Source organism: Pseudophryne corroboree, chromosome 12 (assembly GCF_028390025.1).
Source record: "Pseudophryne corroboree isolate aPseCor3 chromosome 12, aPseCor3.hap2, whole genome shotgun sequence".
Lineage (NCBI taxonomy): Eukaryota > Metazoa > Chordata > Amphibia > Anura > Myobatrachidae > Pseudophryne > Pseudophryne corroboree.
This window is the reverse complement of record NC_086455.1, coordinates 169,962,922-169,990,912: the sequence shown is the minus strand read 5'-3', so window position 1 is coordinate 169,990,912 and position 27,991 is coordinate 169,962,922. Positions and strand designations below refer to the sequence as shown.

The 27,991-nt window shown below is 47.2% G+C and overlaps 1 protein-coding gene across 11 annotated transcripts in view; it reads right to left on the bottom strand.

Annotated features, from left to right (window-relative positions):
* The window catches only part of EXOC3L4 (exocyst complex component 3 like 4), a 158,839-nt gene that overhangs the window by 19,131 nt on the left and 111,717 nt on the right, over window positions 1–27,991 (bottom strand). For all 11 annotated transcript variants that reach the window (XM_063948502.1, XM_063948504.1, XM_063948496.1 and 8 more), the window contains one exon: window positions 2,168–2,282. In XM_063948502.1, coding sequence (XP_063804572.1) covers window positions 2,168–2,282 — 115 coding nt within the window. The remainder of the gene's footprint in view (window positions 1–2,167; window positions 2,283–27,991) is intronic.

The window sequence follows — 27,991 nt, the reverse complement described above, 5'->3', positions numbered from 1 at the left end:
TGTGGGGATGGGGTGTGTGTGTGTGTGGGGGGGGCGGGATGGTGTGTGTGTGTCTGTGTGGGGATGGTGTGTGTGTGTGTGTGTGTGGGGATGGTGTGTGTGTGTGTGTGGGGATGGTGTGTGTGTTGGGGGGGGATGGTATATGTGTGTGTGTGTGTGTGTGCGTGCGGGTGTGTGTATGTGTGTGGGGGGGTTATAGGTTCTCAAACGTTCTTAAAAGGATGAAACAGAGTTGTTGCCCCAATCAGCTTCTGTCATGTGTCTAGTACATTCTATAAAATGATAGCTAGAAGCTGATTGGTTTCTATGGACACCGCCTCCAATTGTCCTATTTCTAAAATGTTATATACCTCCCCTTTAAATACATCGCCCCTTTAGTCACAGGCTAAACTACTTTATTTATTTATTTATTAACAGTTTATTATATAGCGCAGCATATTCTGTTGCGCTTTATGCAGATTATAAACATATACTGCTGGACAGATCTTCCAGACCTCCCTGTGTAAGCACACATGGTATTATTTCTTGATAATTCCAATCTGCCTATGTATTAAACATATGCTCAAATAAAGCTTTAAAACTTTAGTTGAAAGACATTGTAAAAAAAAAAAAAAAAACTATTAATTTGATTGAAACAATTGTGATTAATTCCCTGTTAATCAGGACTGATGGAAAATGAGGTCTGATGATGATGACAATAGATTAATAATAGTAGTTAAGCAGCGTAGTAACGAGCACCATAGTATTTGGCCTGAGCGCAGGACAGCTGCATCTGTCAGAGGTGGTCAGATGCGTGTGAGCAGTGATCTTGTGGTACGCCCGCTAGAGACAGGCCGTTAGATTGGCTGATGTTTTGCTCAGATTGTGTTTGAATACATCAATAACAATTGTACATTGTACTATGACAATTATGGGGGCTGGCGCCAGAGAATGTTTTGGCTAGAGGGAGAAAAATTTCTAGTTACGATACTGATTTGGACGCAGAGTGAGGGCGCGTTTATGGGAAATAAAGGGGTGGTGGTTACAAAAAATGCACGCATGTCGCAACCGTTTTGTGGACATGTCGCAGCCACCGTGTGCTTGGACGCAGTTTCAGAGGCCCTGGTGGCTTAGTTGCGATGAACATTCTGAGCAGCCGTAGATAGGTCTGCTCAGAGATCCAGTGGCGCAGCTGCTGGATCTCTGAGGCCGCTTCTTTATACGCAGGTGACGGATTAGAGATGCCATTAGTGGGAGTGTCCGTACAAATACCGGTGCCTGCGACATTTGCATCTGAGTACCGCTGCGTACAAAGACACAGTCACAACCGGATTTACCTCCTCTGAATCAGGTCCTACACCTCAGGGTTCTAGGGAGGTAATAATAGGCTGAGGAACAGAGCAACTCCTGTCTGTATATCACATTCTTTCCAAGGGGTCTATTCATGAAGCAGTGAAAAGTGTGGAGAAGTGAGCCAGTGGAGAAGTTGCCTATGGCAACCAATCAGTGTTTAAGTAAAATTTCTAAAATACATTCTATAACATTCTACGTAGCAGCCGATTGGTTGCCATGGGCAACTTCTCCACTGGCTTACTTCTCCACAGTTTTTACTGCTTCATATATATACCACCAAGAGTCAGGTCCAACCGACATTTATGTGTCTATTCATGAAGCTGTGCAAAGTGTGGAGAAAAGAGCCAGTGGAGAAGTTGCCCATGGCGACCAATCATCATTGAAGTAACATTTATAATTTGCATACTATACAATTGTATGGAGCAGCTGATTGGTTGCCATGGACAAATGCTTCATGAATAGACCCCAATAGCTCCAACTGACATATGGATGTAGGATCATGAGACAGCTTTGAGCAGACATTTTTTATGATTCCGTAGATGATTGATTGGCACCAAATACACCGATTTATAACGGACACTTTGGTTGGTTGAAAGAGCACTGCTCTTTTATAATGGTTGCTGTTGGCTACGGCGGCCATTTTCCCAGTGATATTTGCAGCTCTGCCGCCAGTGCTGGCCCGACTGAGTGGTAAGTATAATTAAATGGGAGCGTGGTGCCGGAGTGTGGGCACCCTGTACCCACCGCACATCTTGTACCCATTACAGACAGGTAAGTACACTGAGTGAATCGTCAGCCCAGATTGTACGGACATTCTATGACCTGTGCTCCTCACCTTTGTATCCAGCATGAAGAGATGAAGTAAATGCTTTTTTAATTTTTCAATTGCGTCATTTAGACTGGTTTCCGCTTTCCTGCATTGCTCTGCGTCTGACTGCGTTGTGTTGTGCCTGGGAAAGAAAGACATGTATTAAGCTGCTGTATATTACACTAAGCTGATGCCTTGGACAGGCAGAAGACCAGAGTCACACATTACTGTGTGCTTCCAGCAGTCGGAAGTCCTCTATGAATCCTGTGACCTGTATCCTGAGCCGGTGCCGTCCCTCTGCATACGCTAAACTCAACATTGGATGCAACTCCGCCTACACGACACACACGTGGTATGCGTCTTCTATGTGCTCGTTCAGCCTTCCATGAGTAGTGACAGAGAGGCATGCGGATCAGCATCACTTGCTATAAGCTGCGTCGCATGCGCAGTTTGCTAATAATAGTAAGATATGGCCGCATTTGGAAATGGAAGCAGCTCAGAATCAGGGCCTATATCAACAGATGTAGCAGAGTGTATTTCAGGGGACGGTGTATTGTGTCATGTAAAACCTTTACAGACTTTGGGAGCTGGGGTGGGGGCATGACAAAGCAATGGGGGGGGCAGGAGAAAGTAATGAAGGGGGGGGGGGGGGGCAAGAAGTCGGGAAGGAAAAGTGGAGATCAAATTGCACCAAAGTGGATGGGAGAGCAAGAGAACAGCAAAGGGAAGCAGGGCGGACCGGAGAAGAGGGTGGGGCCACATGAGGGGGTGGAGACTGAGGTGACCCGATATATGTTGAGTCCAGTAAACTAGTTAACGTAATATTTAGCTATAGTACACTATTCATTACAATAATACTTTGCTCATCTGTACCGTTTTGTTTTTTTCTAACTCTTATTACTGATTGCTTAACACTTAGGAACTGACCACACTGAGCAATGACAGAAATATCAGCGGTGTCATCATATCACATACACTATACATTCAACGTATCCACAAACTGATCGCATTGTGCATCTCCGAGCTCTTATAGTCTGCCGGCTGTTAGAATATCATAAGAAAAAGATAAAAAAAATATTTAAAAAATTATAAAAAAATATTGCAGCGCACATAGGTTGGGCAAAAGATTTTTATTCTTATTTATTATTATTTGCCAAAATTATTATTATATTCTAAAATTTACATTCAAAAATCCAAAACCACCGGCCGGTGTAATTAAACTTCTTTTATATATATTAAAAAAGAAACAAAGCACATGACACAGCCTATAAAAATCTCACATGAAAATACACTGAAATTTAATTAATATAACCACAGTGAATCACTTTCACCTGAAATAATTGTCTAAATAGACACAGAAATATATAGAGGCTCAGTTAGAAATTGATATCACTAAATTGCTACAAAATGTATCAATGTGGCACTCTGAATACTTTCTTTTGTAGCTATTAATCACACTACTCCTGAATAGCTTCACACTCTGCTTAGACACATTGAATTAATCAGTCCATTATATCACTGGAAGTCCATTCAGTGTTTAAAGATATTATGTCATTATATCAACGTGACATAGAACACTTTGATTCTGCGGCTGATTAGTGTCCCTGATATCCGTGATTGGATGTTTCTAAAACACAGAGTATTATAATGATCCGTTTGACATTCAGAGGACCATAAGAATAAGTCTGACAGGATAGACTTGTTTAAATCGTCTGGCCAGACAACGTGATTATTCTCACCGCACTCTCCCGTTTATTATGTCCACAGGACTCCTCCCGGCTGCTGGTGCTGGTAACCTTAGAATGCAGTCATCTCTGGAGAATATAGTCCATACAATGATGTGGAACGGCTTGGGGCTGCAGTTAGCGGTGAGCGTATCCACTGGCGGTGGTATGGATGAAAGTACCGTGAGTCTTTTTACGCGTTTCTCCGCCTCCCTCCGGGTTCAGCGGCTTCATCAGAAATGATGCCGCCCAAGATGAGCCCACTTTCCTTGTGGAATGGGCCTTTATTGATTTTGGCTGTGGCCGGCCTGCCACAGAATGTGCAAGCTGAATTGTACTACAAATCCAACGAGCAATCGTCTGCTTAGAAGCAGGAGCACCCAGCTTGTTGGGTGCATACAGGATAAACAGCGAGTCAGATTTTCTGACTCCAGCCGTCCTGGAAACATATATTTTTAAGGCCCTGACAACGTCAAGCAACTTAGAGTCCTCTAAGTCCCTGGTAGCCGCAGGTACCACAATAGGTTGGTTCATGTGAAATGCAGAAACCACCTTAGGTAGAAATTGAGGACGAGTCCTCAATTTCGCCCTGTCAGAATGAAAAATTAAGTAAGGGCTTTTATATGATAAAGCCGCCAATTCTGACACACGCCTGGCTGAAGCCAAGGCTAACAGCATCGACACCTTCCATGTGAGATATTTCAAGTCCACAGTGGAAAGTGGTTCAAACCAATGTGACTTTAGAAAACTCAACACCACGTTGAGATCCCAAGGTGCCACAAAAGGAGGCTGTATGTGCAGCACCCCTTTTACAAATGTCTGAACTTCAGGTACTGAAGCCAGTTCTTTCTGGAAGAAAATCGACAGGGCCGAAATTTGAACCTTAATGGACCCTAATTTTAGGCCCATAGACAGTCCTGTTTGCAGGAAATGAAGGAAACGACCCAGTTGAAATTCCTCTGTAGGGGCCCTCTTGGCCTCACACCACGCAACATATTTACGCCAAATGCGGTGATAATGTTTTGCGGTTACGTCCTTCCTGGCTTTGACCAGAGTAGGAATGACTTCTTCTGGAATGCCTTTTTCCCTCAGGATCCGGCGTTCAACCGCCATGCCGTCAAACGCAGCCGCGGTAAGTCTTGGAACAGACAAGGCCCCTGCAGTAGCAGGTCCTTTCTTAGAGGTAGAGGCCGCGGTTCGTCCGTGAGCATCTCTTGAAGTTCCGGGTACCAAGTCCTTCTTGGCCAATCCGGGACCACGAGTATAGTTCTTACTCCTCTCCTTCTTATGATTCTCAGTACTTTTTGTATGAGAGGCAGAGGAGGGAACACATACACTGACTGGTACACCCACGGCGTTACCAGAGCGTCCACTGCTATTGCCTGAGGGTCCCTTGACCTGGCGCAATATCTGTCCAGTTTTTTGTTTAGACGTGACGCCATCATGTCCACCTTTGGTTTTTCCCAACGGTTTACAATCAGGTGGAAGACTTCTGGGTGAAGTCCCCACTCTCCCGGGTGAAGGTCGTGTCTGCTGAGGAAGTCTGCTTCCCAGTTGTCCACTCCCGGAATGAAAACTGCTGACAGTGCTATCACATGATTTTCCGCCCAGCGAAGAATCCTTGCAGCTTCTGCCATTGCCCTCCTGCTTCTCGTGCCGCCCTGTCTGTTTACGTGGGCGACTGACGTGATGTTGTCCGATTGGATCAACACCGCCTGACCCTGAAGCAGAGGTTTTGCTTGACTTAGGGCATTGTAAATGGCCCTTAGTTCCAGAATGTTTATATGAAGAGATGTTTCCATGCTTGACCACAGGCCCTGGAAATTCCTTCCCTGTGTGACTGCTCCCCAGCCTCTCAGGCTGGCATCCGTGGTTACCAGGATCCAATCCTGAATGCCAAATCTGCGGCCCTCTAGTAGATGAGCACTCTGCAGCCACCACAGGAGAGACACCCTTGTCCTTGGCGACAGGGTTATCCGCTGATGCATCTGCAGATGCGATCCGGACCATTTGTCCAGTAGATCCCACTGAAATGTTCTTGCATGGAATCTTCCGAATGGAATCGCTTCGTAAGAATCCACCATTTTTCCCAGGACCCTCGTGCACTGATGCACTGAGACCTGGCCTGGTTTTAGGAGGTTCCTGACTAGCTCGGATAACTCCCTGGCCTTCTCCTCCGGGAGAAACACCTTCTTCTGGACTGTGTCCAGAATCATTCCTAGGAACAGTAGACGTGTCGTTGGAATCAGCTGCGATTTTGGAATATTTAGAATCCACCCGTGCTGACGTAACACTACCTGAGATAGTGTTACTCCGACTTCTAACTGTTCCCTGGATCTTGCCCTTATCAGGAGATCGTCCAAGTAAGGGATAATTAAAATGCCTTTTCTTCGTAGAAGAATCATCATTTCGGCCATTACCTTGGTAAAGACCCGAGGTGCCGTGGACAATCCAAACGGCAGCGTCTGAAACTGATAATGACAGTTTTGTACTACAAACCTGAGGTACCCTTGGTGAGAAGGGTATATTGGGACGTGGAGATAAGCATCTTTGATGTCCAGAGACACCATATAGTCCCCTTCTTCCAGGTTCGCTATCACTGCTCTGAGTGACTCCATCTTGAATTTGAACCTTTTTATGTAAGTGTTCAAGGATTTCAGATTTAAAATTGGTCTCACCGAGCCGTCCGGCTTCGGTACCACAAACAGCGTGGAATAATACCCCTTTCCTTGTTGCAGGAGGGGTACCTTGATTATCACCTGCTGGGAATACAGCTTGTGAATGGCTTCCAAAACTGCCTCCCTGTCGGAGGGAGACTTTGGTAAAGCAGACTTCAGGAACCGACGAGGGGGAAACGCCTCGAATTCCAGTTTGTACCCCTGCGATACTACCTGTAGAATCCAGGGATCCACTTGCGAGTGAGCCCACTGCGCGTTGAAATTCTTGAGACGGGCCCCCACCATATCTGAGTCTGCTTGTAAAGCCCCAGCGTCATGCTGAAGACTTGGCAGAAGCAGGGGAGGGCTTCTGCTCCTGGGAAGCGGCTGCATGGTGCAGTCTTTTTCCTCTTCCTCTGCCCCGGGGCAGAAAAGAGTGGCCTTTTGCTCGCTTGTACTTATGGGAACGAAAGGACTGAGTTTGAAAAGACGGTGTCTTTTTCTGCTGATGTGGAGTGACCTGGGGTAAAAAGGTGGATTTTCCAGCCGTTGCCGTGGCCACCAGGTCCGATAGACCAGCCCCAAATAACTCCTCCCCTTTATACGGCAATACTTCCATGTGCCGTTTGGAATCCGCATCCCCTGACCACTGTCGCGTCCATAACGCTCTTCTGGCAGAGATGGACATAGCACTTACTCTTGATGCCAGGGTGCAAATATCCCTCTGTGCATCACGCATATATAGTAATGCATCCTTTAAATGTTCTATAGTTAACAAAATATTGTCCCTATCCAGGGTATCAATATTCTCAGTCAGGGAATCCGACCATGCGACTCCAGCACTGCACATCCAGGCTGAGGCGATTGCTGGTCGCAGTATAACACCAGTATGTGTGTATATACTTTTTAAGATATTTTCCAGCCTTCTATCAGCTGGTTCTTTGAGGGTGGCCGTATCAGGAGACGGTAACGCTACTTGTTTAGATAAACGTGTGAGCGCCTTGTCTACCCTAGGGGGTGTTTCCCAACGCGCCCTAACCTCTGGCGGGAAAGGATATAATGCTAATAATTTTTTAGAAATTAGCTGTTTTTTATCGGGGGAAACCCACGCTTTTTCACACACCTCATTTATTTCCTCTGACTCAGGAAAAACTATTGGTAGTTTTTTCTCACCCCACATAATACCCTTCTTTGTGGTACTTGTAGTGTCAGAAAGGTTCAATGCCTCTTTCATTGCCGTGATCATGTAACGTGTGGCCCTACTGGACATTACGTTTGTCTCGTCACCGTCGACACTAGACTCAGTATCTGTGTCAGGGTCTGTGTCGACCCACTGAGGTAACGGGCGTTTTAGCGCCCCTGACGGTGTCTGAGACGCCTGGACAGGCACTAATTGATTTGCCGGCTGTCTCATGTCGTCAACAGTTTTTTGCAAATTGCTGACATTATCACTTAATTGTTTAAATACAATCATCCAGTCAGGTGTCGACTCCCTAGGGGGTGACATCACCAACACAGGCAACTGCTCCGCCTCCACATCATTTTCCTCCTCATACATGTCGACACACGCGTACCGACACACAGCACACACACCGGGAATGCTCTGATAGAGGACAGGACCCCACTTAGCCCTTTGGAGAGACAGAGGGAGAGTCTGCCAGCACACACCCAGCGCTATATATATATATATATATATACAGGGATAACCTTATATAAGTGTTACTCCCTTATAGCTGCTGTTAATATATTTATTTGCTGCCAAACGTGCCCCCCCTTCTCTTTTTTACCCTGATTCTGAAGCAGGACTGCAGGGGAGAGTCAGGGAGCCGTCCTTCCAGTGGAGCTGTGAGGGAAAATGGCGCTTGTGTGTTGAGGAGATAGGCTCCGCCCCTTCACGACGTCCTTATCTCCAGCTTTTTCTGTGTAAAATGGCAGGGGTAAAATACATCCATATAGCCCAGGAGCTATATGTGATGTATTCTTTTTAGCCACCTAAGGTATATACTGTAATATTGCGTCTCAGGGCGCTCCCCCCCCAGCGCCCTGCACCCTCAGTGACCGGAGTGTGAAGTGTGCTGAGAGCAATGGCGCACAGCTGCGGTGCTGTGCGCTACCTTAGTCTGAAGACAGGATCGTCTTCTGCCGCCGATTTCACCGGACCTCTTCGTCTCTTCTGGCTCTGTAAGGGGGACGGCGGCGCGGCTCCGGTGACCCATCCAGGCTGAACCTGTGATCGTCCCTCTGGAGCTAATGTCCAGTAGCCTAAGAAACCCGATCCACTCTGCACTCAGGTGAGTCCGTTTCTTCTCCCCTTAGTCCCACGATGCAGTGAGCCTGTTGCCAGCAGGACTCACTGAAAATAAAAAATCCTAAACTAAACTTTTATTCTAAGCAGCTCAGGAGAGCCACCTAGATTGCACCCTTCTCGGCCGGGCACAAAAATCTAACTGAGGCTTGGAGGAGGGTCATAGGGGGAGGAGCCAGTGCACACCACCTGATCCTTAAGCTTTTATTTTGTGCCCTGTCTCCTGCGGAGCCGCTATTCCCCATGGTCCTTACGGAGTCCCAGCATCCACTAGGACGTCAGAGAAATATATATACTAATAATATTTATGCTTCCTTAATTATAGAACAAACATAACACAGTTTCACAATCGTAGACAATTACTAACATAGGCCCTCATTCCGAGTCGTTCGCTCGGTATTTTTCATCGCATCGCAATGAAAATCCGCTTAGTACGCATGCGCAATATTCGCACTGCGACTTCGCCAAGTAATTTAACAATGAAGATAGTATTTTTACTCACGGCTTTTTCATCGCTCCGGCGATCGTAATGTGATTGACAGGAAATGGGTGTTACTGGGCGGAAACACAGCGTTTTATGGGCGTGTGGTTGAAAACGCTACCGTTTCCGGAAAAAACGCAGGAGTGGCTGGAGAAACGGGGGAGTGTCTGGGCGAACGCTGGGTGTGTTTGTGACGTCAAACCAGGAACGACAAGCACTGAACTGATCGCACTGGCAGAGTAAGGTTGAAGTTACTCAGAAACTGCTAAGTAGTTTGTAATCGCAATATTGCGATTACGTCGGTCGCAATTTTAAGAAGCTAAGATACACTCCCAGTAGGCGTAGCCTTAGCGTGTGTAACTCTGCTAAATTCGCCTTGCGACCGATCAACTCGGAATGAGGGCCATAAAGTTTATGCTTGCAAGTATATAGTTACCACCCTGGGAACATCCCTCATTCCTCCTCCTGCACTTAGCTTCTTCTTAACTCCGCATCTTCTCTCCTTCTCCCTCCAACTCCTTCTCCTCCTGACTTCTCTCTCTCTGACTGAACTCATGTATACAGTATATACCTATAACTTATCCATATCAAACTGGCATTTTCCTGCTGGTTAACCCCTGTAACTGATAACTGCCAGATTCCAAAGAGTCGTAAAACATGTCCAATTGTTCTGCCTCAAGGTGGCAAACAGGACATGTAGTCTGGGGTCATAACATTTACTTCCTTATTCATCAAATATCTTCCTTTGGTTATTTGAAGGGGTGGCACTCAATATACCGGCTGTTGGAATCCTGGCGCTCAGCATACCGGGGCCGGGATCCCAACCGCAGGTATACCGACAACTATTCTACCTCTTGGGGTGTCCATGACACCCCTGAAGGGAGCATGCCCGAAGAATTGCGAGCGCAACGAGCCTGCATGGGGCTCTTTTTTGCTCATCCCGCTGCCAGCATTCCAGCTGTGGGGATCCCGCCCCCGGTATCCCGACAGCCGGCCATTCACAGTACACCCATTTGAAGTGTAACTATATTTGTTTGCCTCGGGTGTTAGCATCAACAATTGGGACTTGGTACAGTAGAAGTTCAGTGATCTTGTGTTGTCATCTCTGGCCCGCAGTATAACTGGACAATGGGGGTCATTCCGAGTTGATCGCTAGCTGCAGTTGTTCACAGCGCAGCGATCAGGACAGAAATCGGCATTTCTGCGCATGTGTATGGTGCGCACTGCACACGCGCGTCGTACTTTCACAAAAGCCGACGTAGTTTCACACAAGGTCTAGCGACGCTTTTCAGTCGCACTGCTGATCGTTGAGTGATTGACAGGAAGTGGGTGTTTCTGGGTGGTAACTGAGCGTTTTCAGGGAGTGTGCTGAAAAACGCAGGCGTGCCAGATAAAAACGCAGGAGTGTCTGGAGAAACGGGGGAGTGGCTGGCCGAACGCAGGGGGTGTTTGTGACGTCAAAACAGGAACTAAACAGTCTGAAGTGATCGCTAGCTAAGAGTAAGTCTCGAGCTACTCAGAAACTGCACAATCTTTTTTTGTAGCAGTTCAGCGATCCTTTTGTTCGCACTTCTGCTAAGCGAAGATTCACTCCCAGAGGGCGGCGGCCTAGCGTGTGCAATGCTGCTAAAAGCAGCTAGCGAGCGAACAACTCGGAATGAGGGCCAATATGCAGGCTAGTTTATAATTGCCAAAGATACTGTATTGCAAATCTTGATTCTGATTTAAATGTATGTACACCTGTGAATTCCAGTGTCCATTTGATTGTAAATGTAACCTCACTTAGCCTCATTTATGGTTTGAGCAGTATAAACTTGTTCCCTACACCATGTCTTACACAAATACACATCTATGGGGGTCATTCCGAGTTGTTCGCTCGCGAGCTGCTTTTAGCAGCTTTGCACACGCTAAGCCGCCGCCTACTGGGAGTGAATCTTAACTTATCAAAATTGCGAACGAAAGATTAGCAGAATTGCGAATAGACACTTCTTAGCAGTTTCTGAGTAGCTCCACACTTACTCGGCATCTGCGATCAGTTCAGTGCTTGTCGTTCCTGGTTTGACGTCACAAACACACCCAGCGTTCGCCCAGACACTACTCCGTTTCTCCAGCCACTCCCGCGTTTTTCCCAGAAACGGTAGCGTTTTTTCGCACACACCCATAAAACGGCCTGTTTCCGCCCAGAAACACCCACTTCCTGTCAATCACACTACGATCACCAGAACGATGAAAAAACCTCGTTATGCCGTGAGTAAAATACCTAACTGCATAGCAAATTTACTTGGCGCAGTCGCACTGCGGGCATTGCGCATGCGCATTAGCTACTAATCGCTCCGTTGCGAGAAAAAAATACAGAGCGAACAACTCGGAATGACCCCATATATGCACACATATACAAAACATTATTTCTTAAATCATCTAAACATTTACCTCATACATTCAAACTTATTTAATCTATTTCTCACTAGAAAATATATTTTTTCCATCCTGTTCACTATGGTTAAAATCACCTTTCATCATTAATGTTTTAATTCAGACAAGATACCTTATCCTTATAATATTACTAAATTATATTTTACACAAATGACCTATCTGACAACAACGTTGGGAGGTCAGCTACCAGTAACTGGCCACAGAATAAACATTACACAACTTTCATATAAACTAATTGAAATCGAATCTTGGAATGTTAAACATGGCTGCCAAGAATTGGGAACTGATATATTAGCTTGACGAGATTAGAGCTTGCTAAAATCGCTAGTTATCACAAACTCCTCACCGAATGTATGGTACAACACAAAACAGTAAGAAGATAGGAACGACTTATTTTTTGGCAGCACGGATGGTGTAGTGCAGGCATGTCCAAACTGCGGTCCTCCAGCTGTTGAGAAACTACACATCCCAGCATGCACTGACACAGCTTTAGCATTCTCTGACAGCAAAGCTGTGTCAGGGCATGCTGGGAAATGTAGTTTTACAACAGCTGGAGGGCCGCAGTTTGGACATGCCTGGTGTAGTGGTTAGCATTACTGCCTCACAGCACTGAGATCATGGGTTTGATTCTCACCATGGCCCTAAATGTGTGGAGTTTGTATATTCTCCCCGTGCTTGCGTGTGTTTTCTCCAGGGTGGTTTCTTCCCACAATCCAAAAATATAAAAATATACCAGGAGGTTGACTGGTTCCCAACCAAAATATTAACCCTAGTGTGTAAGTGTGCGCATGTACAGTACCATACCTCCCTACTGTCCCGATTTTCGCTGGACAGTCCCATTTCTATTGTCCCACCCGTGGATCACCCTGTCCCGTGGTGGTGGTGGGGGGGGGGGGGGGGTGGCAGTTGGGAGACCCTATCTCACCAGCTGCTCTGCTTACAGTGATGAATAGATGTTGTGTGCATACGCACATCGTCTATCCACTGGGAGAGAGGGACAGGGGGCAATGTCAGCAGTTCACAGAGCGCTGGTCATGCCCCCATAGTGATGAAAATGGGGGCGTGGCTCGTGAGAGAGGCTTTCTCGCAAAGCCACGCCCACTTTTCCAGAGACCACGCTCCTTTGCGTGTGCCTTCAGAAGAGTCCATCTCTCCAGGGACAGAATCGTTAGAAGGTATGCAGTACATGTGTTTAGCGTAGACTGTATGGGCCATAGTTCTACAGCATGTCTGCCTACCAGAAATTGTCACTCTTTTTTTGCTGAACGCCATTTGTATTTCTCAATCTGCATTCAGAGGCTTATGCCCACCATTGTGACATACAAAGCACTTGTACTGAGGCTTTTTAGGCCAAGTGTCCCTAGTGTGTAATGCAGAACTCTCAGCATCGGTTTCAACAGGCGTGTATTCCTGGAATTGCAGCAGCTTAGCCCATTATTATTACATATTCCCACCGTCCTTACACATTGGTGGTCATTCCGAGTTGTTCGCTCGCTAGCTGTTTTTAGCAGCCGTGCAAACGCTATGCCGCCGCCCACTGGGAGTGTATTTTAGCTGAGCAGAAGTGCGAACAAAAGGATCGCAGAGCTGCTACAAAATAATTTTGTGCAGTTTCAGATTAGCTCCAGACCTACTCAGCGCTTGCGATCACTTCAGACTGTTCAGTTCCTGTTTTGACATCACAAACACGCCCTGCGTTCGGCCAGCCACGCCTGTGTTTTTCCTGGCACACCTGCGTTTTTCCGAACACTCCCTGAAAACGGTCAGTTGACACCCAGAAACACCCACTTCATGTCAATCACTCTGCGGCCACCAGTGCGACTGAAAAGCTTCGCTAGACCTTGTGTGAAACTACATCGTTCATTGTAATAATTCGACGCGCATGCACATTGCGCCACATACGCATGTGCAGAAGTGCCGATTTTTTGCCTGATCGCTGCACAGTGAACGAAAGCAGCTAGCGATCAACTCGGAATGACCACCATTATCATCATCCATTCCTACCACATAGCAGGTAATATCTAGGTAAGGGAGGTTATTGGCTTTAGGTCAGCACTGGATAACACAGGGCTATAGTCCTGCTGGCGCTATACATGTGTCATTCTCTTCACAAAGGATTATTTCCTGGACGGATCATGCCGACATTTATTTTGGTATATTTTAGCTCACGCAGGTCCAGTCAGGACTCCCACGAACGTGTACACTGCCTGCATCTGGTCCAGCTATATGAAGCTGATTAACGGAAAGAGAATTCAGCATAACGGTCAATGTATTAGAAGTTACACTCCTACACATCAAACCTTAATTGTGGCAGATAGAAGAGGTTTAATGTATGATCCTCTGTGTCCGGTGAACTGTGATGAAGACTTTGTGTCTCTCAGGGTAATCTAACCCATTAATAGCTGCCCAGCGAACTCTACCAGTAAGTCAGTGAATGCCGGGAAGGGGGAGACGCTGAACGCAAACTCACGTTGGGAAAACTGCAAATAATCTGTTATACGAATATTAATGTACATGTATCTCTGTTGTTTTATCTATGATTTAATGATGGGGGAATTAAAACACTGTTTTTTGAGAACAGAAAATAAGATTTTACTTACCGATAAATCTATTTCTCGTAGTCCGTAGTGGATGCTGGGGACTCCGTCAGGACCATGGGGATTAGCGGCTCCGCAGGAGACAGGGCACAAAAATAAAGCTTTAGGATCAGGTGGTGTGCACTGGCTCCTCCCCCTATGACCCTCCTCCAAGCCTCAGTTAGGATACTGTGCCCGGACGAGCGTACACAATAAGGAAGGATTTTGAATCCCGGGTAAGACTCATACCAGCCACACCAATCACACCGTACAACTTGTGATCTGAACCCAGTTAACAGTATGACAACGTAGGAGCCTCTGAACAGACGGCTCACAACAATAACAACCCGATTTTTTTGTAACAATAACTATGTACAAGTATTGCAGACAATCCGCACTTGGGATGGGCGCCCAGCATCCACTACGGACTACGAGAAATAGATTTATCGGTAAGTAAAATCTTATTTTCTCTAACGTCCTAGTGGATGCTGGGGACTCCGTCAGGACCATGGGGATTATACCAAAGCTCCCAAACGGGCGGGAGAGTGCGGATGACTCTGCAGCACCGAATGAGAGAACTCCAGGTCCTCTTTAGCCAGGGTATCAAATTTGTAGAATTTTACAAACGTGTTCTCCCCCCGACCACGTAGTTGCTCGGCAGAGTTGTAATGCCGAGACCCCTCGGGCAGCCGCCCAGGATGAGCCCACCTTCCTTGTGGAATGGGCATTTACATATTTTGGCTGTGGCAGGCCTGCCACATAATGTGCAAGCTGAATTGTACTACACATCCAACTAGCAATCGTCTGCTTAGAAGCAAGAGCACCCAGTTTGTTGGGTGCATACAGGATAACAGCAAGTCAGTTTTCCTGACTCCAGCCGTCCTGGAAACCGATATTTTCAGGGCCCTGACAACATCTAGCAACTTGGAGTCCTCCAAGTCCCTAGTAGCCGCAGGTACCACAATAAGCTGGTTCAGGTGAAACGCTGACACCACCTTAGGGAGAAACTGGGGACGAGTCCGCAGCTCTGCCCTGTCCGAATGGACAATCAGATATGGGCTTTTGTGAGACAAAGCCGCCAATTCTGACACTCGCCTGGCCGAGGCCAGGGCCAACATCATGGTCACTTTCCATGTGAGATATTTCAAATCCACAGATTTGAGCGGTTTAAACCAATGTGATTTGAGGAATCCCAGCACTACGTTGAGATCCCACAGTGCCACTGGAGGCACAAAAGGGGTTTGTATATGCAGTACTCCCTTGACAAACTTCTGGACTTCAGGAACTGAAGCCATTTTTTTCTGGAAGAAAATCGACAGGGCCGAAATTTGAACCTTAATGGACCCCAATCTGAGGCCCATAGACACTCCTGTTTTCAGGAAATGCAGGAATCGACCGAGTTGAAATTTCTTCGTGGAGCCTTCCTGGCCTCACACCACGCAACATATTTTCGCCACATGTGGTGATAATGTTGTGCGGTCACGTCCTTCCTGGCTTTGACCATGGTAGGAAAGACCTCTCCTGGAATGCCTTTTTCCCTTAGGATCCGGCGTTCAACCGCCATGCCGTCAAACGCAGCCGCGGTAAGTCTTGGAACAGACATGGTACGTGCTGAAGCAAGTCCCTTCTTAGCGGCAGAGGTCATGAGTCCTCTGTGAGTATCTCTTGAAGTTCCGGGTACCAAGTCCTTCTTGGCCAATCCGGAGCCACGAGTACAGTTCTTACTCCTCTACGTCTTATAATTCTCAATACCTTGGGTATGAGAAGCAGAGGAGGAAACACATACACCGACTGGTACGCCCACGGTGTTACCAGAACGTCCACAGCTATTGCCTGAAAGTCTCTTGACCTGGCGCAATACCTGTCCAGTTTTTTTGTTCAGGCTGGACGCCATCATGTACACCTTTGGTATTTCTCAACGGTTCACAATCATGTGGAAAACTTCCCGATGAAGTCCCCACTCTCCCGGGTGGAGGTCGTGCCTGCTGAGGAAGTCTACTTCCCAGTTGTCCACTCCCGGAATGAACACTGCTGACAGTGCTATCACATGATTTTCCGCCCAGCGAAAAATCCTTGCAGTTTTTGCCATTGCCCTCCTGCTTCTTGTGCCGCCCTGTCTGTTTACGTGGGCGACTGCCGTGATGTTGTCCCACTGGATCAGTACCGGCTGACCTTGAAGCAGAGGTCTTGCTAAGCTTAGAGCATCATAAATTGCCCTTAGCTCCAGTATATTTATGTGGAGAAAAGTCTCCAGACTTGATCACACTCCCTAGAAATTTTTTCCCTGTGTGACTGCTCCCCAGCCTCTCAGGCTGGCCTCCGTGGTCACCAGCATCCAATCCTGAATGCCGAATCTGCGGCCCTCTAGAAGATGAGCACTCTGTAACCACCACAGGAGAGACACCCTTGTCCTTGGAGATAGGGTTATCCGCCGATGCATCTGAAGATGCGATCCGGACCATTTGTCCAGCAGATACCACTGAAAAGTTCTTGCGTGGAATCTGCCGAATGGAATCGCTTCGTAATAAGCCACCATTTTTCCCAGGACTCTTGTGCAATGATGCACTGACACTTTTCCTGGTTTTAGGAGGTTCCTGACTAGCTCGGATAACTCCCTGGCTTTCTCCTCCGGGAGAAACACCTTTTTCTGGACTGTGTCCAGAATCATCCCTAGGAACAGCAGACGTGTCGTCGGAAACAACTGCGGTTTTGGAATATTTAGAATCCACCCGTGCTGTCGTAGAACTACTTGAGATAGTGCTACTCCGACCTCCAACTGTTCTCTGGACCTTGCTCTTATCAGGAGGTCGTCCATTTTCTTCGAAGAAGAATCATCATTTCGGGCATTACCTTGGTAAAGACCCGGAGTGCCGTGGACAATCCAAACGGCAGCGTCTGAAACTGATAGTGACAGTTCTGTACCACGAACCTGAGATACCCTTGGTGAGAAGGGCAAATTTGGACATGGAGGTAAGCATCCCTGATGTCCCGGGACACCATATAGTCCCCTTCTTCCTGGTTCGCTATCACTGCTCTGAGTGACTCCATCTTGATTTGAACCTTTGTAAGTGTTCAAATATTTCAGATTTAGAATAGGTCTCACCGAGCCTTCTGGTTTCAGTACCACAATATAGTGTGGAATAATACCCCTTTCCTTGTTGTAGGAGGGGTACTTTGATTATCACCTGCTGGGAATACAGCTTGTGAATTGTTTCCAATACTGGCTCCCTGTCGGAGGGAGACGTTGGTAAAGCAGACTTCAGGAACCTGCGAGGGGAAACGTCTCGACTTTCCAATCTGTACCCCTGGGATACTACTTGTAGGATCCAGGGGTCCTGTACGGCTCCAGCGTCATGCTGAGAACTTGGCAGAAGCGGTGGAAGGCTTCTGTTCCTGGGAATGGGCTGCCTGCTGCAGTCTTCTTCCCTTTCCTCTATCCCTGGGCAGATATGCTTATGGGGACGAAAGGACTGAGGCTGAAAAGACGGTGTCTTTTTCTGCATAGATGTGACTTAGGGTAAAAACGGTGGATTTCCCAGCAGTTGCCGTGGCCACCAGGTCCGATGGACCGACCCCAAATAACTCCTCCCCTTTATACGGCAATACATCTTTGTGCCGTTTGGAATCTGCATCACCTGACCACTGTCGTGTCCATAAACATCTTATTGGCAGATATGGACATCGCACTTACTCTTGATGCCAGAGTGCAAATATCCCTCTGTGCATCTCGCATATATAGAAATGCATTTTTTAAATGCTCTATAGTAAATAAATACTGTCCCTGTCAAGGGTATCAATATTTTCAGTCAGGGAATCCGACCAAGCCACCCCCGCGCTGCACATTCAGGCTGAGGCGATCGCTGGTCGCAGTATAACACCAGTATGTGTGTATATACTTTTTAGGATATTTTCCAGCTTCCTATCAGCTGGCTCCTTGAGGGCGGCCGTATCTGGAGACGGTACCGCCACTTGTTTTGATAAGCGTGTGAGCGCCTTATCCACCCTAAGGGGTGTTTCCCAACGCGCCCTAACTTCTGGCGGGAAAGGGTATACCGCCAATAATTTTCTATCGGGGGAACCCCGCGCCTCATCACACACTTCATTTAATTTATCTGATTCAGGAAAAACTATAGGTAGTTTTTCCACACCCCACATAATACCCTTTTTTGTGGTACTTGTAGTATCAGAAATATGTAACACCTCCTTCATTGCCCTTAACAAGTAACGTGTGGCCCTAAAGGAAAATACGTTTGTTTCTTCACCGTCGACACTGGAGTCAGTGTCCGTGTCTGTGTCTGTGTCGACCGACTGAGGTAAAATGGGCATTATAACGTCCCTGACGGTGTTCTAGACGCCTGGACAGATACTAATATGTTTGCCGGCCGTCTCATGTCGTCAATCGACTTGCAGCGTGTTGACATTATCACGTAATTCCTTAAATAAGCCATCTATTCCGGTGTCGACTCCCTAGAGAGTGACATCACCATTACAGGCAATTTGCTCCGCCTCCCAACATCGTCCTCATACATGTCGACACACACGTACCGACACACAGCACACATACAGGGAATGCTCTGATAGAGGACAGGACCCACTAGCCCTTTGGGGAGACAGAGGGAGAGTTTGCCAGCACACACCAAAAACGCTATAATTATACAGGGACAACCTTTATATAAGTGCTTTTCCCTTATAGCATTTTAATATATGTAGTCATATCGCCAAATCAGTGCCCCCCCTCTCTGTTTTAACCCTGTTTCTGTAGTGCAGTGCAGGGGAGAGCCTGGGAGCCTTCCCACCAGCATTTCTGTGAGGGAAAATGGCGCTGTGTGCTGAGGAGAATAGGCCCCGCCCCCTTTTCGGCGGGCTTCTTCTCCCGTTTTTCTGAGACCTGGCAGGGGTTAAATACATCCATATAGCCCCCAGGGGCTATATGTGATGTATTTTTAGCCATAAAAAAGGTATTATACATTGCTGCCCAGGGCGCCCCCCCAGCGCCCTGCACCCTCCGTGACCGCTGTGTGAAGTGTGCTGACAACAATGGCGCACAGCTGCAGTGCTGTGCGCTACCTCAGGAAGACTGAAAAATCTTCTGCCGCCTGCTTCTGGACCTCTTCCATCTTCGGCATCTGCAAGGGGGGTCGGCGGCGCGGCTCCGGGACGAACCCCAGGGTGAGACCTGTGTTCCGACTCCCTCTGGAGCTAATGGTATCCAGTAGCCTAAGAAGCCAATCCATCCTGCACGCAGGTGAGTTCACTTCTCTCCCCTAAGTCCCTCGATGCAGTGAGCCTGTTGCCAGCAGGACTCACTGAAAATAAAAAACCTAAAAACTTTTTCTAAGCAGCTCTTTAGGAGAGCCACCTAGATTGCACCCTGCTCGGACGGGCACAAAAACCTAACTGAGGCTTGGAGGAGGGTCATAGGGGGAGGAGCCAGTGCACACCACCTGATCCTAAAGCTTTATTTTTGTGCCCCGTCTCCTGCGGAGCCGCTAATCCCCATGGTCCTGACGGAGTCCCCAGCATCCACTAGGACGTTAGAGAAATGATCTATTCAACTTTAGAGAAGATTGAGATGCATAATCCAGGTTACAGGAACTGATTGATTTATACTTTATCTCTCTCCACTTTTTCACTCTCCAAGACTTAGGGGGACATTTACTAAGCAGTGATAAGAGCGGAGAAGTGAGCCAGTGGAGAAGTTGCCCCATCAACCAATCAGCAGCTCTGTATCATTTTATAGTATGCAAATTATAGATGTTAGTTCAGTGCTGATTGGTTGCCATGGGTAACTTCTCCACTGGCTCACTTCTCCGATCTTATCACTGCTTAGTAAATGCCCCCCTTAGTACTGTATGTACAGCTCCCCCAGGCTCAGCTTTATCAAGCCTAGGGCACTGTAAGGTTGCATAATATAAACTCAGGGCACTGTAACACTGCACAGTATGTACTGGGGGCACTGAGTAGCATAAAGTGCACTGCTGGCAATACAATGGGGAATATAGTGAACGGGGCACCACAATGTGTTATAATATGAACTGAAGGCACTGTGTGGTATAATATGAACTGAAGGCACTGTGTGGTATAATATGAACTGAAGGCACTGTGTGGTATAATGTGAACTGAAGGCACTGTGTGGTATAATGTGAACTGAAGGCACTGTGTGGTATAATATGAACTGAAGGCACTGTGTGTTATAATATGAACTGAAGGCACTGTGTGGTATAATGTGAACTGAAGGCACTGTGTGGTATAATGTGAACTGAAGGCACTGTGTGGTATAATGTGAACTGAAGGCACTGTGTGGTATAATATGAACTGAAGGCACTGTGTGTTATAATATGAACTGAAGGCACTGTGTGGTATAATGTGAACTGAAGGCACTGTGTGGTATAATATGAACTGAAGGCACTGTGTGGTATAATGTGAACTGAAGGCACTGTGTGGTATAATATGAACTGAAGGCACTGTGTGGTATAATGTGAACTGAAGGCACTGTGTGGTATAATATGAACTGAAGGCACTGTGTGGTATAATGTGAACTGAAGGCACTGTGTGGTATAATATGAACTGAAGGCACTGTGTGTTATAATATGAACTGAAGGCACTGTGTGGTATAATATGAACTGAAGGCACTGTGTGGCATAATGTGAACTGAAGGCACTGTGTGGCATAATGTGAACTGAAGGCACTGTGTGGTATAATGTGAACTGAAGGCACTGTGTGGTATAATGTGAACTGAAGGCACTGTGTGTTATAATATGAACTGAAGACACTGTGTGGTATAATATGAACTGAAGGCACTGTGTGTTATAATATGAACTGAAGGCACTGTGTGGTATAATGTGAACTGAAGGCACTGTGTGGTATAATGTGAACTGAAGGCACTGTGTGGTATAATGTGAACTGAAGGCACTGTGTGGTATAATGTGAACTGAAGGCACTGTGTGGTATAATATGAACTGAAGGCACTGTGTGTTATAATATGAACTGAAGGCACTGTGTGGTATAATGTGAACTGAAGGCACTGTGTGGTATAATGTGAACTGAAGGCACTGTGTGGTATAATATGAACTGAAGGCACTGTGTGTTATAATATGAACTGAAGGCACTGTGTGGTATAATATGAACTGAAGGCACTGTGTGTTATAATATGAACTGAAGGCACTGTGTGGTATAATGTGAACTAGGTAACAAGGCAACACTATGTTCTATAAACTTAACTAGAGACTAGTGTGGGGCATAACAAAAATTAGGGCACTTCTATGGGGCGTAAAATGAACAGCCACTGTGGATGGCGATGTTTCTCTAGAAGCATTGGGATGGGGGCCTTAGAAAATGTTGCGATGGGGCCCACAAAGTTCTGTTATCAAACGTGGTATGACAGCAGCAACTGTAGCCATGATAATTGATAAATAGGCTCCTCCATGAAAAACACATTTAATACCAATACGGACATATTTATCAAATACATTTTGCAGGAGATTGCCCCAAAACAGTCATTTTGGGGGGACACCATCAAAAAGGCAGTATCTCCATGATTTAAGAACAGGCAGATGCAAACCCTCCAAAAGCAGCCTCCGTATGTTTCTAAAGGAGTTGCAAAATTCTGGTATTTCCCAAACTCCCGCAATGCAGCTTTCTGGAACTTGGCCCAAATAACTAAGGCCATCTTAAGATGGCATTAGCCATGCAACCTATGGGCTACATTACACAAAGTTTTTTTTTCGGGATGGCTCTTACACATGAGTGGTCTGCTGTGGATGGGTGCCTAGAGGTGGGATTACAGGGGACATTTCCAAAGCTGGAGATATTATTTGAGATAATTTTAATATGACCAGTATACCTTTCATATCTGTTAAGGTCTATTATTACTATGATATATAGGTAGTTTTTCGTTACGATCCAAATCCAGGCAACGTCTACGTTAAGCAGGTTGTTATTATTTGACTGCATAGGGCAGCACGGATGGTGTAATGGTTAGCATTACTGCCTCACAGCACTGAGGTCATGGGTTCGATTCCCAACATGGCCCGGTGTGGAGTTTGTATGTTCTCCCTGTACTTGCGTGGGTTTCCTTCGGGAACTCCGGTTTCCTAAATCCAAAAATATACTGGTAGGTTAACTGGCTCCCAACAAAATTAACCCTAGCGTGGATGTGTGTGTACATGTGATAGGGAATATTTGGGGTCATTCCGAGTTGATCGTAGCTTTAGCTACTCATCGCTCCCCGGCTCGCAGCGGCTGCTTGTGACGAAAATGCCGCCGTTCCGCCCCCTCCCACCCAGCTAACACCTCTGCCTGTCAATCAGGCAGAGGAGATCGCATTCCTGCTACGGCCTTCGGCCGTCTGGCATGCGCAGGTGCATGTGCAGTAGGGACCTGTTCGCTCGGCTGCGACAAAAAGCAACGAGTGAACGGGTCAGAATGACCCCCATAGAGTGTAAGCTCCACTGGGGCAGGGACTGTTGTGAATGAGCAAATATTCTCTGGATAGCGCTGCGGAATGTGTGTGCGCTATATAAATAACTGGTAATAAATAAATAAATTGTGTCAGGACACGGGTGTAATTCTCTTCACAATGGACTATTTCCTGGAAGGGTTATTCAAGCATTACATTTTTTTTTCCATTGACAATGGCTTTCACAGATCCAGTAAGAACCCCCTTAGAGAGTCAGCGAAACTGCATGGATCTGTTCCAGCAATGGCGACTTGTGAGGCTGATTTATAGAAAGGGAATTCCAGCTCACTACGGGCAGCGCCAATGTATAAGAAGTTGTACTCCTACTCATTAAACTTGGAATGTGCAGAAAAAAGGAGTTTAATGTACAGGCCTTCCTCCCTAGTGTGCTCAGAGTAATCCCGGAGGCCGTAGTGACCTCTAGTGATACGTAGCTGCCCAATACACACTTCCAGTATCTCAATGAATTCAAGGAAGGGGAAGAAGACAAATGCAAATATCACTTGGGAAAACTGTGAATGAGGCATAAAAATATTACTAACAAACTGTATGGGCATCGTTGTTGTTTTATCGCCACATTCTACTTATTGGAGATCTCAGTACCCCAGTTCTTGCGATAACTCCTGAGGTTTATCAGACGTGCAGTGCCCTGGCTAGCCCTGTTAGGTCACGGGGTCCAGAAAAGCTTCCCTGTGGTTGCATACTACAGCTAAGCAGCCTGCAATGGTGGCCATTTTGAGAGGGACATTTTTAATAAAGCGCTGCAGGCGGACGGATGTGGATGGACGGCGGAGGGCAGACGGTGGCATGAGCAGTCCGGGCCCTCCCCTCTCTGTCAGAGAGGCCGGTCCTGGGACAGCTGTACCCCCAGTACCCCCTGACGGAGGCCATGCTCATCCGTCCGAGGGTGGAGCATGCACATACTCCCAGTTATTTTTCTACTGTGCTTGCACAAGTCTGTGGGAGGATGGCTGTTGCACCATTATATAGTTAGTACAGGGGTGCAGGGGGTTTGCTGTGAGCCCCGCACTCCCTGTATGAATCATAATTATGCCACTGGATATATATGGTAACACATTATAGTTTTCCTACCTCCATATATTGTTACCAGGTAAATGTATTAGCCATAATCCTTGTGTTGAAGGAACCGTATCCACAAATCCTGCCGTCCTGCCACACACATACGTTATTGCCGTGTTACAGAGTTCCTGGAGGGGAGATGCACAGGGGCACTGGGTGGGGCAGAGTATATTGGGACAATGTGGTCCTGCCCCCTGTTGTGAGTGGCATCACAGTGCAGAGCGGGCAAGGCCGATGGGGACCTGACATGCTGAGAATGCCGTCATCAATCCCACCTTCCTTATCATTTCACTACGAAGTCACTGGCCTGCCCTCCTGGGAGACCGGAGGGACCCCCACCCCAATAAAAAACAAAACAACAAAATAATTTAAAAAAAGAAGAAAAAAAAACTTGGGAGTTCTGGGAGAATAGGTAAGGATGCCACGTTTGATATGTCCCTGGTGTTTAATGGCTGACCAGGCATATAGGAGCACCGTGATGTTATTTTAGTGTATAATCAATGTTTATTGGCAATCACCAAATGTTCCAAAGTAGTGAACCAGTAACAACATCCATAGTGTGAGTGCATTTTTCATTTTAGCAACACAAAAAACCCACAAAAAACAGAATGGACAGAAAGAAGAAAAAAATGGCGGTTCGATTAATGAACACAAAGGAACAGGGATTAGGGGAAAGGATACGGGTCGGGTAAAAAATGTGTCAGAAAAGATGTTTCATCGCAGAATCTAATACTATCTACGATCCAATCTACCCCAATACATATTCCCAAGGGAACCCCATATTGTTTTCCTGCACTGACTCCATGTACTACTTAAGGCGGGTACACACTGGCCGATATATCGGCCGTTCTCTTGAGCGGCTGATATATCGCGGGTCCGTCGGCCAGTGTGTACGGCCGATATGTCTGTGAACTCCGTCGTTCACAGACATATCGTGTCGGCCCCGCAGCACAGCCGACGACCAACATATCTACCGATATATTGGCGCATCGCTGTGTGTGAACGTGCGACCAGCCAGCCGCCCGTACACATGCTGCGGCAGCCGGCGGTGACTGACAGCTGAACTGGGACGGCGTGTGTCCCGGACGGATCGGCCAGTGTGTATTCTCAACACACTGCCCGATCCGTCCATAGATATATCTACAGATCAATTGATCGGCAGATTTATCTATCAGTGTGTACCTAATACTATCTGCAATCCAATCTATCCCAATAAATATTCCCAAGGAGCCCCATATTGTTTTCCTGCACTGGCTCCATGTACTACAAACTGGGTTGCAGGACCAAGTAGGAATCCTAAACATGAACACCTACCCCCTCTGCAGGAGGGGAGATGCTACTACATCTCCGAGCTATGTGTCAGGACCAATACCGGGGGTCATTCCGAGTTGATCGCTAGCTGCATTTGTTCGCTGTGCAGCGATGAGGCCAAAAAACAGCACTTCTGCACATGCGTATGCGGCGCAATGCGCACGCGCGACATACTAATGCAACGAACGATGTAGTTTCACACAGGGTCTAGCAAAGCTTTTCAGTCGCACTGCTGGCCGCAGAGTGATTGACATGAAGTGTGCGTTTCTGGGTGTCAACTGACCGTTTTCAGGGAGTGTTCGAAAAAACGCAGGCGTGCCAGGAAAAACGCAGGCGTGGCTGGACGAACGCAGGGCGTGTTTGTGACGTCAAAACAGGAACTGAACAGTCTGAAGTGATCGCAAGCTCTGAGTAGGTCTGAAGCTACTCTGAAACTGCACAAAAAAACTTTGTAGCCGCTCTGTGATCCTTTCGTTCGCACTTCTGCTAAGCTAAAATACACTCCCAGTGGGCAGCGGCATAGCGTTTGCACGGCTGCTAAAAACTGCTAGCGAGCGAACAACTCGGAATGACCACCACTATGTCTAACCATCCTCAAGATCTCCCAGCATGTTTTCCGGAACACCTCTAGCATACTTTTATATCTTTTCCTAATCTAGATCCACTTAAAAGAGGAAATATAGGCCCTCATTCCGAGTTGTTCGCTCGGTATTTTTCATCGCATCGCAATGAAAATCCGCTTAGTACGCATGCGCAATGTTCGCACTGCGACTGCGCCAAGTAACTTTGCTATGTAGAAAGTAATTTTACTCACGGCTTTTTCATCGCTCCGGCGAACGTAATGTGATTGACAGGAAATGGGTGTTACTGGGCGGAAACACGGCGTTTCAGGGGCGTGTGGCTGAAAACGCTACCGTTTCCGGAAAAAACGCAGGAGTGGCCGGAGAAACGGTGGGAGTGCCTGGGCGAACGCTGGGTGTGTTTGTGACGTCAACCAGGAACGACAAGCACTGAACTGATCGCACAGGCAGAGTAAGTCTGAAGCTACTCTGAAACTGCTAAGTAGTTAGTAATCGCAATATTGCGAATACATCGGTCGCAATTTTAAGAAGCTAAGATTCACTCCCAGTAGGCGGCAGCTTAGCGTGTGTAACTCTGCTAAATTCGCCTTGCGACCGATCAACTCGGAATGAGGGCCATAGTTAATTAAATATCTTCGTATTAACCCTTAAGTGGTCTATGCTCCTCAATATACCATGGCTTGGTATAGCAACAGAATTTACCATGGGACATACCCTTCTAAAGCAGGGCACTTACTCTAAGGAGTAACTACAGAGCAGACATACATCATATTCGTGGGTATTTAATGGGTGCTTAGTGTATCTTCCGATGACTAACATTTATAGCCTAATAATATGCCCTTGTGTGACTCTTATGACTTTTAATAAGCGCATAACTTTCTCTTTCACTTTTTCATCAGTGATTTCCAGCCACTTATTTGGTTAACAACGCAGTACATTGCTGTCGCTGTGTGCTCTCCGTCTGTATCAGAGACTAGCCTGGTGCTGTATCTGAGCACAATGATAATAAATACATCTGTGTATATCAGCACATGGCTATAATAGGCACTGACTATAGCTAGGAAGAGCAATGTGCTTAGTACATCTTTCACAAGTCAAGAAACAAGTCAGTACAAAAAAGAAACCCGTCCCTATTATTAACCCAAGACCCTGTCCCTGCTTTATTCCAAATAGTCTTCTTTTGAATTTGAGGTATATACAGCTACCCTTATAATATCTGTATCCCATGCCATACAGACGGAATGGAAAGCACGCCCAAAATATGTATTATTGGCAAATTCTTCTAGCAATGGACTGTAAGCTCCAATGGGGCTTATGTGAATGACTAATGCTCTTTGTACAGCGCAGCGGAATGGGAGGGTTAGGCTGCAGGAGGGTTAGGCTGTGGGAGGGGAGGGTTAGGCTGCAGGAGGGTTAGGCTGTGGGAGGGGAGGGTTAGGCTGCGGGATAGGAGGTTTAGGGTGTGGGAGGGGGAGGTTAGTGTTAGGCTGCAGGAGGGGAGGGTTAGGGTTAGGCTGTGGAAGGGGAGGGTTAGGCTGCGGGAGGGGGAGGCAGTGGCGGATTTAGGGGGGGGGCACTCGGGCCCGTGCCCCCCCTGTCATTTGGGAACACACCCCCCCCCGTGCCGCCGCCGCCGCATACGGAGATGACGGGCGCCCGCTGAGATTGTGTTACCAGCGGGCGCCCGTCTCACTGCACAGCGGCAGCCGGAGGCAGGAGCTCAGTACTGAGCTCCGGCTTCCGGCGCTGTCACTGTGCGCTATGGGAGAGACGTCAGTCATGACGTCTCTCTCATAGTGCTGAGTGACTGAGGAGCGGACGCCAGGAGGAGGAGGACTGCAGCGGCGCGGGAACGGGGCTCGGTAAGTATGTATTTTTATTTCCTTAATGCATCTACTGGGGGCTAACTATGGGGGACATTACTACTGGGGGCTAACTATGGGGGACATTACTACTGGGGGCTAACTATGGGGGACATTACTACTGGGGGCTAACTATGGGGGACATTACTACTGGGGGGCATCAACAAGGGGCATTACTACTGGGGGTCAAACTACTGGGGGCATTATAACTGGGGCATCTACTGGGGGCATCACTACTGAGGGGTCATCTATTGGGGGCAGCTACTGGGGGCCATCTACTGGGGGCATTACTACAGGGGGGTCATCTATTGAGGCAAACTCGTAGGGGGGCATTACTACTGGGGGGTCATCTATTGGGGGCAGCTACTGGGGGACATTTTTCC